Source organism: Nymphaea colorata, chromosome 1 (assembly GCF_008831285.2).
Source record: "Nymphaea colorata isolate Beijing-Zhang1983 chromosome 1, ASM883128v2, whole genome shotgun sequence".
Classification (NCBI taxonomy): domain Eukaryota; kingdom Viridiplantae; phylum Streptophyta; class Magnoliopsida; order Nymphaeales; family Nymphaeaceae; genus Nymphaea; species Nymphaea colorata.
In genome coordinates this window covers 21,269,514-21,281,247 of record NC_045138.2, presented here as the reverse complement: position 1 = coordinate 21,281,247, position 11,734 = coordinate 21,269,514, and the positions used below count along the sequence as shown (strand labels likewise).

The window sequence follows — 11,734 nt, the reverse complement described above, 5'->3', positions numbered from 1 at the left end:
AAGCCCTTCGAGTCCCAAGGGTGCTTTTAAGGTAAGTCTTAACTCGCCTTAACTTCACCTCCCCCCTCTCTCGTAATCCCCTTCTTTCCCTCTTGGATTCTTACCCAAGCCATTAATCCCCTCCTCCTCATCTGAGCCCTACCATAACCCCCTTACCGAGTCCCTAGCTATCCATTACTCCCCTACCATTTCCGAGCTCAGCCTTTATTCCACTTTCAATTTCCAAGCCCATCCTTAACCACCCGCCTTAACTCCATCCTTCCTTACCGAGATTAGCCATTAACCTTCCTTGTTAGTCCCTAGTTTCCTAGTAAGTCCTAGCCCTAGTTATTACACGTCCCTAATCCCAAGCTCGTCACAACCACCCTCTTAACCTTGCACCCTATTAACTCTACCCATCGGTCCTAACTCGCACTCATACCTCAGGTTAGCCCAGACCATACTCATTCCTCCACTAAGTTCCTTCCCTCCGAGCTTCGCCCCCTTTCCTTGGAGTCCGGTAGTTAGGATCTCTCTCCAAGCGGACAACCTGTATGGGCGCTCCTCTCCATAGCGTCGTGTCCTGCCTACATCTCCACAACACCATCTAGGCAGCCCACGAGTTCTTCGCCCTCACTCTCACTAACGGCCAAGCTCACCGGTTTTCACCATCGTCGCTACTTCCCTCGGCCAGGCGGGCCAAGCATCATAGGCCATCGCACCCCAACCGCATCTCTCATCTGCGGTTTCCCCGCAGTCCCTGCAAGCACCATTGCTACCTCCCTCAGCCAAGCGGGATGAGCACCGTAGGCATCCTCCGCACCTCCCTCGGTACTCTCCATTGCGGCCTCGCAGCAATCGTCGCCGAGTTCCATCTCCAGCAGCTTCCGCATTCAAACTTCTTTCCGCACCATAGGTTAAGTCCTTTGGCCATCCATCCTTGTCTAGGTTATGCCTTGTTTGACATAATGCGACCCTTTAGCTAGGCCATCCAGTTCTTGAGTTCTTCTCGGCCGAAGGGTCACGTCACTTCAGCCTGCCATCTCTTACTATCAAGTCTTGCCTTGGTCGGAGGGATGTGTTTTGGCTTGGCCACACTGAGGAGCCAATTGTCGAGCTGCCTCCACCCTTTTTAAGTATTTTGGGTGATATTCCGTCGCCGGCAAGCTCGACACCCCAAGTTTCTTTTGTTCACCATTAATTTTTCCTAGACAGTATGCACGGCCTTCCTAGCCACTGGTTGCCTAGCCAAGGAGAGTGGTTCTTTGGCCATGTGCCCCTTGTCAGGCTGAAATTTTTGCCAAGTTTATGGCTGTTGGTCGTGCCCCTTCGACAAGGTCGGGCATGGACGTGAATGACTACAGCAGCTCGTCCAAAAGTCGCAACCCTCCTACCCATGCTATGGCCTAATAATGGCCCAGCCTGTTGCCCTGGATGGCTGGCATGCTAAAGCCAGACGCTTGCATGGCGCTGGCTTCGGCTAGCTGCTGACCTCCTGGCCAAGGCCTCAAGTGACCCCCGACCTTGGATGGGTTCGGGCACATTTAGATTGATCGTATGTTCATCTCTTCAAGCAATAATCCACATTTGAAACTCCATAAACCAAGACCGAGTGTGGCATTTGTTCTTGTCGATGTTCCAGCCTGAAACTCTACACCATAAGTATTTCAGATCCAACAAAGGCCAAACTTGTAGGGATCGGTCCTTTGTTCATGACCCTATAAAACCAACCAACTTCCACAATTCCTCTTGAATGAAGTTCTTCTTTCAACCAGAATCTCATAAAGGTCCATACCATTTAAATGACTCATCACCAATAGCTGTAGAAACAGCAAGCTCTCAATTGACTAGAGAACCCCTGCCCACTCCACAACATAACATCCAGCAGCTACTACACGAGATCTTTATGATCCTTCTTCGCTCTTTAATTAGCATAAAACCATGTTGAGTCACCAACAATGAAAGCTTATAGTTCCTTCTTGTTTGCATAGCGCTGCTATCATTATGCAACGGTACATCTAGACACCTCCAATGGCTTGTCGTTTCTTCACGTAAGCCATCCTCTACTTATGGTTCTCTTAGAAGTATAGTTTGAAAAAAACATTAACATGACTGGACTTGGAAGAATAGCAGTCAAGTCTAAACTGCAATTCATGCCAAGAAAAATAAATAACAGTGGTAGTCACAAACAAAAAGGGAGGCGGTGCATAACCATTAATTTTCCTACAGGTACTTCAACACTCTGAGTAGATAAGAGCCGTTGAGTCTACTGTATTGGTAGCTAAAACTTGACTATCAGCTTTAACGATGACAGTTGCTACGGAGCCACCTTCCAACTTCTTGTCATAGGCTTCTTGAATTTGGTTACCATGTAAGATCATTACAGTTAGTATAAGGCAGTTTATTTTCCTACCAGAAAAAGACAGGAATACTTCTTAATTTCCTCGTAAATGCTGTATCGATATGATGGACCATACGAAGTAATGATTCCTTCAGATCTACATGTGGAATGATTCATCGAACACCCCATATAGTACCTGTCCCGATCTGCAATGTAAATATTGAAATACCTAATAGATACTATAGATAGAGCAATAGAAGCAACAGACGGAGGAATTCAGAGTTTGGTGCCCTCAAACTACAAGAATCTAAATATGCAAGAAAAGAGGTTAGGACCCTTTCAACAAGCAAAAGATTGCCTATTTGAATTCTATGACCAGTCCAATCCTGGAACAATTAAGTCCATTTTTCGAATATTTATATTGTTCTCTAACATAATGATTTTAAAGAGTCGGTGAATAATATTAACAGGAAAACATATAACTTAGCCTTAAATATCTTTCTTCAACAATTATATACACAGTTACTCAAATGTCACATTGTCAAACCGGTAAAAGGAAGATAATCACCTTAGCTATCATAAACAAATAATTGAAAATTACGAAAAAAATGCAATAAATTGATTGTTTTTTTTCAATTTTTTAGTTAATATCGCAATATTTTCAAAAATATCTTGATAATTGTGGCTATAGATCTAATACAGCTAAAAATCGCAAGACCCTCATTTATAACTCTAAGTCTCAAACTATTAATCTGCGTCAGAGCCAATTTAGATGATTGAAATTTTGAAAGTTCAGATAGTAGAATCACTGGTTCTATAACTATGTGAAAAGGATCTGCTGCCACAGAAATTCTCACTTAGGAGAGGTGCCCGAAAATTGCCGACCAGTGGCAAGGAACTTGCTCAATTACTAATATTTGGATCTCTGCACAATGAGATTGAGCGACCTACTGATAAACAAGCTGGGATCAAAGCAGAAATAATGGAAACAGAAAAACGAGAAAAGAAGACTAACTAAACGGCACGAGCAACATCAGACGAGGACCAAAGCAATAAAACGGGGTCTTAACATAAAACAAAATGCATTGATCGCAGTTATAGAGAAGAGATCCATGTGATTGAAAAAAAAAATCAAAGACAAACATAAAAATCTCTTTGATCTTTAGCAAGAATTTGTGAATGGAAAGGAGAGAGCAGGAGCAGAAGACGCAAAATCAAGAAGAACGATGAAAAAAAAGAAAACCATCGAAGATACAAATCAAGAAGAACAACGAAGAAACAGGGAAATAAGCAGAAAGCAAGATCATAGAGAGGAATCACCAAACAAATACCAAAGGCGCCTTAAAACCCGACTAAATCCAGCAAAATAAAGTGAAAACAGAAACAAAGATCCTGACCTGCTCCTCTCGGCCTTTCTATGACTACAACGGCGGCAGTAGCTCATGCAATGGCAGAAGATCGAAAGAGAGAGACTCTCTTGTAAGGATGTCATCTTCACAGCAACTTCCATCATCGTCGCAAACATTTGGTAAAGATGAAAATGGATTTGACACTGAGGGGAATGGAATAAGCCCCCGAATAGTTTGTGGGAAATTTGTTTCTTCACCTTCAGGAAAAGTGCCCTAATATTTTCAACCATTCAACTGCACGATCCGGACGCGAAAGAATTTATAATCCATAGCGGATGCTTCCCCAACGGTTAGAAATAAGGTCCATTGTAGCACCTTGAGCCCCTCGCCACCATCATTCAGTAGCGTGTGGTCCATTCCGCGCTACTGAAAACCATACTTCTTGTGGTGATTCCAATAATAAGCTACGCACAAATACCCAACGTTGGATTTTATCAATAATATTCATATCAAAACGTGGATCCATTTTTCCTCATTTGATTATGCAATGCCTCAAATCAGATTTTTTTTTTTTTATGTTGGTTTTAAAGGACCAATTTGGACTGAGAGATTCTAGATTTGGAAAAAAAATATAAATTTTGAGCATATAACTCCATTTCAGAGGTAAGCATGATTTATATCTATAAACCAGATCATGGATTTTTCTCTTGTTCTATTCTGATCATGGACTAATAAATCCAATAATTCGATCAAATGGATGGTGACCAAAAGATGACCAAAGATTCATATTGATCAACTGGAATTTATTTGTTTTCCTTGCGGGTCACGTTTTGTTGAATATGATATAAAGGGCAGTTGCTGTTGGTCACATTTCCTTGAATGTGACATATAGATTATGTGCATTCTCACGTTTGGGAACCACCTCTTTCTCTTTCTCAAGAAAATTCTCAGTCGTATGGAGAGGGAATGTGGTGTGCTGTCAGTCTTAGGGCGGATCTTAGGGCTGAACAACAAGTCGAGCAACTCGAGCTCTGCTCAAACTCGAGTGTGATCCAGCCATTTTGCTAAACAACAAGTCAAGCAACTCGAGCTCTGCTCAAACTCGAGTGTGATCCAGCCATTTTGCTAAACAACAAGTCGAGCAACTCAAGCTCTGCTCAAACTAGAGTGTGATCCAGCCATTTTGCTAAACAACAAGTCGAGCAACTCAAGCTCTGCTCAAACTCGAGTGTGATCCAGCCATTTTGCTAAACAACAAGTCGAGCAACTCAAGCTCTGCTCAAACTAGAGTGTGATCCAGCCATTTTGCTAAACAACAAGTCGAGCAACTCAAGCTCTGCTCAAACTCGAGTGTGATCCAGCCATTTTGCTAAACAACAAGTCGAGCAACTCAAGCTCTGCTCAAACTCGAGTGTGATCCAGCCATTTTGCTAAACGAGCCGAGATCGAGTTTGTTGAACTGGACCCTTTAAACTTGATTTGGCTCGAGTCATTAACGAATGGTGAATGCTATTTAACACCAAACATATAATTCATGTTCTCAATTCATCATGTGTCTTCTGTCTTCTCGCTCTCTTCATCTTGTTCCGATAGAGGTTTCATGGTTCCTTCGGGCAGCACCGGCACCACTACATCAACGACCAACAATCAACCTTCGGCAGAACTCCCACTTTAATCTGAACCGCGTTAGGTTTAAAAAGCCATTAATCAGAAGCGGAGGCAAGTGTGGTCTCTGTGGGGTATGGGCCTCATAGAGTTACGTTAATACCTTAAATCTTTAATTGGATTTAGGTGAACTTAGGTTCAGTTATATGTAGCAGCCCCACCAGCATGGGTGGGCTTTGTTGTTATCTATATATTCATATATTCAGTGCCCATTAAAAAAAAAATCTAGCCCCTGCCCTTGATCAAGTGAAGATTTTAGACATCTCGCTCAGAGTCTCTCTCAAAAACCCACATTCAAGTGAGAGGCTTTACCTTCATAAACTTCACTTCAAAGAGGGCTGCAAGGGTTTCTAAGACCCTCGTTGACTCACCTTTAGAAAACCTTCGTTTTGGACTGTCGGGAGGAGGAATGGATGGGCACAGGGGCGGAGCCAGGATTTTTTCTAGGGTCGGGTCAAGATGATTTGCGGGCCGGGCCAGGGTCTGGCCAAGAGGAGCGACGAGAAGCGACCGGTCGGGCCAAACTAAAAAAATTTGATTTTTTTAATGTAAAAAAAAAATTCCTGGGCTCCCCCCCCTTGGATGGGCAAGTGTCAAAACTGATGGTTCACTGAGAACAAGCTCTCATTCAAACAAGCTTAAATGAGTTCAATGAGTGGAGTTCAAGCTCGATGCTGAACCATTGAGTTGAGCATGAGCCTGTTTAGTGGAGCTCGACTCGAAACCAACCTCCAGGTTTCATTAGTCAAGCCAAGCTCGAGCAGACTCTGCTCTTCTTTAGGCAATGCGGTCCACCCTTGGTCCGAGAAGGCCACATGAGGCCCCTCCTACATGGCACGATGGATGCGAGACACGTCGTGCCATCTTTGTGGGGATAGGGGGCCATGGCAATCTTGTATTGAGGGCAGATCAATGCCCTCGGATTGAAAGCCTTCGCTCATGTAACTTCTGCCTGAGCTTTCACATGGTGTTGCCCTCGTAAAGCCTGATGGTAGGGACTCACCCTCTTCATAGAAAGTACAACCATTTTATCTTCCTGCATTTGTACGTTCTAGGAAGAAGACCAGAAGAGAATCAAGCGACATGTTCTTATTGAAGGGCAAACATCTTGGTCGTTCAAAGTGAAAAATTTTCCTCATATTATATAAAGATTGGGCTTTAAGTGGATCCCCATGCAGTCAGAAAAGACAAACACTGGGCCCCTTCTATACCCTTGTCTGCAGGAGTTGGAAGTGGTGAAATCATGGCGCTTCACAGCTCCTCCATGGAAGCCATTTTCTGCTTTGAATGCTTTTGAGTCATGTACAATGAGTGCGTCGTCTAGGCACATCATGAAGGAGTGAGTTCAAGGCATGCCTTGTCTCGACCACAATTGCTCCCAACACAAGAATTGGCCACAGGAGTAAGGGAAAAAGAGAGGGATTCAACCCTTCTTTGGACAGCTTTTGGTCGCCTGAAAGGCTGCACAAGGCTCTAATCTGGAACAGATAACTGCATTAAGGTGGAGAAGAGATAGGATCCGGTACAGTAGAGAAGGGCAAAACCCTGAAGAGAGCATGCTTGAAGTGTAATGCAACATGATTACTGGCTTGCCTTCGCCGTCTCACTGCATGGGACAAAGACAAGGAGGACATCAGAGGATTCCCCATGAGATGGTCCTCGACCTACCCTACTAATGGGACATAGCAAGTTTGTCATACTCTGTGACCATTCCACCCCTAGACTAGTCGCCTACTGAGCCACCTGGATCTTATTGAAGCGGCCCTGTGATGTGGAAAGCCATAATTCAGCCCCCAAATGCAAACAAAGGAAAAATTTTCTCGTTGCTTTTAATCTGCAAAATGGGAGGTAATATCTCCATGTATGGACTCCTGCCAACCACAAGTTTTAGCCGCAGAATTTGTCTTCCTTTGCAAGATCAAGATGTTTGGAAATGTACTTCATGCAATTACTCAATTGAATAATAGTTTTAGACCCTTGTGGTGTTACAGATTAGGCGTTCTCAGTTGCAGCTGCAGGTTTAGTAAAGATGAGGAAACTTGGAGGTAGTTGCGGTTCTTGGTGCAGTTACAGAGCAAGGATCAGGTGAGCCGGTAGGTGAAAGGTTGCCCAACACCTCGGGCTGCACGTTGGTCCTGGCTGAATTCTCATTACAAACAGTTGGTGTGTAAAAGCCACCCACCAGATTACCTGATCCATCATTTTTGTGCTTTGACAGTGTCTGGAACTGGGAAGAAATGTCGATAAGCAGCTGAAGTAAAACTATAGAACAAGGAAGACAAAGTGATTCATTTCTGGACATTGCAGATCGCACAATCGAGAGAGGATGTTAGAAAGATGGTTAACTATTTATGGCTTTCATTATTACAGTCAGTTTTACAACAGAGCACAAAGTCTCAATTACAAGAGCATGGCTATGACCATGGTCAGATCGATCAAGCAAGAAGCCAGAAGTTTTTCTGCCATCTAGTGCTGATGAGGTACCCACCGACGCTCCTGCTCTGCTTCCTGACAGCCAAGGTTAGGCAGTCGGCGTGCTTGATGCACTGCTCCACGAACTCCTCACTGCTGCTCTGGAACAGGCTGCAAGAACCAAACACAATTTCCTATTGAAAACCAAAAACATTGTACTGATTCCCACTTTTTCTTTTTTCGAAAACCAAAAACATTGTACTCTTTTCTTTCTCGAAAAACGGAACAGGAGCTTCCCCAATGCATATTCAAAAAAAGGATCTTTAGAACTTAGCACTTGTTTGGATACTCCGAATGGAACACTACCATCTTCTTGTTTTCTAGTGGAACGTCACTCTGCATATCGTTTCACCTTCTCTTCAGTTAATCCTGAGTCTTAGCAGGAAGACGGCCAAATGATCGGAGTTTTTCCAAATAAAATGAGGTTATAAAGGTGAAAATAAGGGGGAAAAGGATCGTTAAAGCCAGTAATAAGCAGGCGAAGACAGTTTCACAATGGCAGTTGTCTATCCAATAAAATGAAACGACGGTTTGACAGGGAAGAATGACTGTAGCTAAAAAGAATATCTTTGAACTGATTTTTTTAGATAGAAAGGTTACAACTTGTGAATATGGTTCAGATTTATGGAGATCAGAGTGTTGTAGAACTGAATCAGACACTCAACCGAAAGAAAAAGAAAAACACGAAGTGCGACATCAGCATAAAGAGATGAAACCAGCTAGAAAAGAAGGAAAGTAAGCATTGAAATCTACCAGCTGAGAGGAGAAGGCTTCTTCTGGCCCAAAACCAGAACAGATGCTTCAAGTTTCTTCACTTGGCTGATGACTGTTGACACTTTAGGCCCTTGGATCACAAGGGCCTCAACTTCAACCTGACAGCAATAAACAGGGGACCCAAGAATGAGCATAACACAGACAGATGAGGGAAAATGCAGCCAAGATGCGGAAGAAGACAGATGAGCCATGCTCATTTCTCTCGAAAGGGTGTCTGAAAAGACTAGCAACAGATCGAGTTGCAGACTGCTGAGTTGATTACCTCTGGCCTGCATGCCTTGCAAAGGGATCCGAGGCTGTTGGCAAGATGGGAGGTCCTATCACCGCTGGTGACAAGGGCGCCCCTGCTGGTGCTTGGTGGTATGATCTGAAGTAGAGTGAGGAGATCACCCTTGTTGGCTACATGGGTCAGAGCCCACATCATGGCGTGCTTGGCGCGCGTCGAGGAGTCGACGACCACCATGACCCTCTTCCTCAGCACCATCCCATTCTCATGGAGATTCAGGCCCTCCATCTGGCTGAGCGTCTTCTCCGGCGGCTGCTTCTTGCTCCACCTCTTCGACGAGCTCCAAGGGTCCCTGTGGCTCAACTGCCTCAAGAAGGAACCAACAGAGGACTCGGAGGAAGGCATTTTTGCTTCCAAAAATCTTCTTTAGCTTTCTTGGTATCGCAGAAAGATGGGTTCTGTGGGGAGGATCAAGGATGGGAAGGAAGAAAGCAAAGCAGGGTCTAAAAGATCACTTGAGATGAGGATGGTGGTGGCGGAATATGTTTGATTCCGTTGTCAACCAACGCTTTTGTTTCCTTTGGAGAGGGAAAATGCTTTTGGAGATGGAGATGGAGCACAGAAAAGTTGAGAAGGTGGTGACAAAATATATGATGGGATGAGGAGCTTTCCTCTGCACGGTGGTCACGAGACAGACTGAGCTGTCTGACCGGCCACAGTCATCCCTGAAATGACCCGTTTATCCCTATAACCTTTACCCTGGTTAATCCCACAAAAAACAGGCGCTATAATGTCGACGTAGCCAGTACAGTAGCCAATATCTGCCTGTAAGCCTTTCGACATGAACCGGTTTAGACCTTCAAACCGGTTTTATCTATATCCTCTTCTCTTCGGGTTTGATGGTTTCGAATTTTGATACAAGAAAATTCTAAAATCATAATTTCTCTTCAAAATTCCAGGTTCAGTTTTCTCGTTTTGAAAACAAAATACTTCATTTGTTTAATAATCTTAATGTTTTAAAAATTAAGCATTTTGATTTTAAAATTTCATCATTCGAAGTACATCAAACGTCTCTTTAATGCAAAGAATCTTAAAGAGTTGGTGCAACAAATGAAACAGAAACTGATAGGAGTAGTTTTTTGTTTCAAATTTACTGTACCATCAACCTTTTATGTTGAAGAAGAAAATGAGTTTGTATCGATATGCAAGCTGAAACGAATGCTACTCGTAAGCACTAAAAGCAACTCGAGAGGCATGAGATTTAAGATTCAGCAGAACCATTTCAGTGGATTGTAACTTTGAAATACATTGGTTCTTAGATTGAATTGAACGTTTTCTCGTGGGTGTCATCCTCTACAAATATATATTAAAATAAAAAACCAGAAAGCAAATGTCTCGGATTCATATGAATTACTTATGGAAACATCGATCGTTTTGTTTACTGTTATATGTTACACCAATACGAGTTCTTCTCGTTTCATCTCGAGACCGACTGTCCTCCCAAACCTCTCACAGAGATGGGAGAGAGTGCAGGAGACACTCCGCTTCCAATCCACGTAAAAGGAATTTTATATGCATATCAAATTATATTTGTGTCCTTCCTTGTATTACTTCCTTCTTACTTAATCAAAAATTTACATACATTTGTCTCCCACTTAATGTTTTTGGCTTGGCCACTGTCTCGAGTTACTAGATCTTTGAGATGGGATGTCTAACCACAAGTTTCAAGAAAGACCTTCGGCTCCAAACAAGAATAGCACACAATGGCGATTTGAAGGAGAGGGCTCAAAGAGAGATACCATTAATGGAGAATACTCGACTGGTATGGTTTTTATTTCTGAAGCTATGCCTCCTTCCTCCATTGTGCTGCTTTTAGAGTTGGGTAGTCTTATCATATACGAATATCATATATGTTTATCATATATGAATATCATATATATTACCATTTGTAGTTCAGAAGATTAACATCTTTAAGAATCAAATTGAAGATGCATATGAACACAACAACGGCCCATGTGACATTTGTTACTTCCGATTAAAGAGGACAGGAAAGGGCATGAGGACAGTGTTCACTGGTGTGGCTCATCAGCGGAAACAGAACCGGGTGGGCTCGAGCCGAGACGCACCTCTAGGCTCACTAGGTTCGGTGGTTCAATTCTCAAACCTCTTGTCACAGTAACCTATTTCTGGCTTTTGCAGTGAGACGATGATGATGAACATTGATGGTTGCTGCCATCCCGGATTCTTTCACCATTATTTTATTGAGATATTTTTGCAGAGGAAAACTAGAAATCCAACGGACGAATACAAACAAAGAGAATCCGTAATTCTCGCATAACGCGAAAATATAATTTTTGGATTTTGTTCTCTTGAGCCTTTTTTTAAACTTCTTTCTCTTCCCCGTCTTCTGGTTTCAACGGTGCCGTATTTGGCCTGGCGTTCATGATCGCACGGCCGCTGCATCTTTCTCGTGAATGCTTTGGGGAAGAAACTCCAAAGCGATGGCCCTTGAAACCATGAAATCATGGAACTCCCCACCTACCCACCAAAAAAATGGTCAACTTTTTTTTTAACAACTCTCAAACAGAGGGTTCTGCCATTTGTCCTGCCCCCTTGAAATACTGTCCCCTCAATATTACAGAGTTCCAAAACCTGCTTTAGGAAGAAGAAGATGGCAAAATGGGCATATATATCTCTTTACATATATATATATATAAAGAGAGAGAGAGATCATTGATAGAGGGAGTGATAAAAGTTGAGAAATAAATAAGGTTGGCTACTATCATTTACCACCATGAAGAGAGGGAATATCCATTTACAAGAGATGCAGATAAAGAGGGAGCATTGAAGATGTTGTTGAAGGGAGAGGGAGAGAGAGAAAAGAATGGAAACATTAATCAGCAGAGAGCAGAAAATAAAAGATGTGTG

General features: G+C 43.0%; 1 protein-coding gene across 1 annotated transcript; it reads right to left on the bottom strand.

Annotated features, from left to right (window-relative positions):
- Positions 1-7,663: 7,663 nt before the first annotated feature.
- LOC116264873 (uncharacterized) lies at positions 7,664-9,435 on the bottom strand. Its single transcript, XM_031645315.2, has 3 exons — positions 8,843-9,435; positions 8,560-8,678; positions 7,664-7,917 (listed from the first exon to the last, which is right to left on the bottom strand). The coding sequence occupies exons 1-3, from the start codon at positions 9,209-9,211 to the stop codon at positions 7,770-7,772; spliced, it is 636 nt and encodes a 211-aa protein (XP_031501175.1). The 5' UTR covers positions 9,212-9,435; the 3' UTR covers positions 7,664-7,769.
- Between the last annotated feature and the right edge of the window lie 2,299 nt (positions 9,436-11,734).

What these genes read in the sequence shown, in the direction of transcription:
- LOC116264873 (XM_031645315.2), bottom strand. Translation starts at nt 9,211, where the DNA reads ATGCCTTCCTCCGAGTCCTCTGTTGGTTCCTTCTTGAGGCAGTTGAGC. An exon ending in GCAAGGCATGCAGGCCAGAG is followed by an intron (nt 8,679 to 8,842) that starts GTAATCAACTCA and finishes TATTGCTGTCAG; the next exon opens with GTTGAAGTTGAGGCCCTTGT. An exon ending in AAGCCTTCTCCTCTCAGCTG is followed by an intron (nt 7,918 to 8,559) that starts GTAGATTTCAAT and finishes TGGTTCTTGCAG; the next exon opens with CCTGTTCCAGAGCAGCAGTG.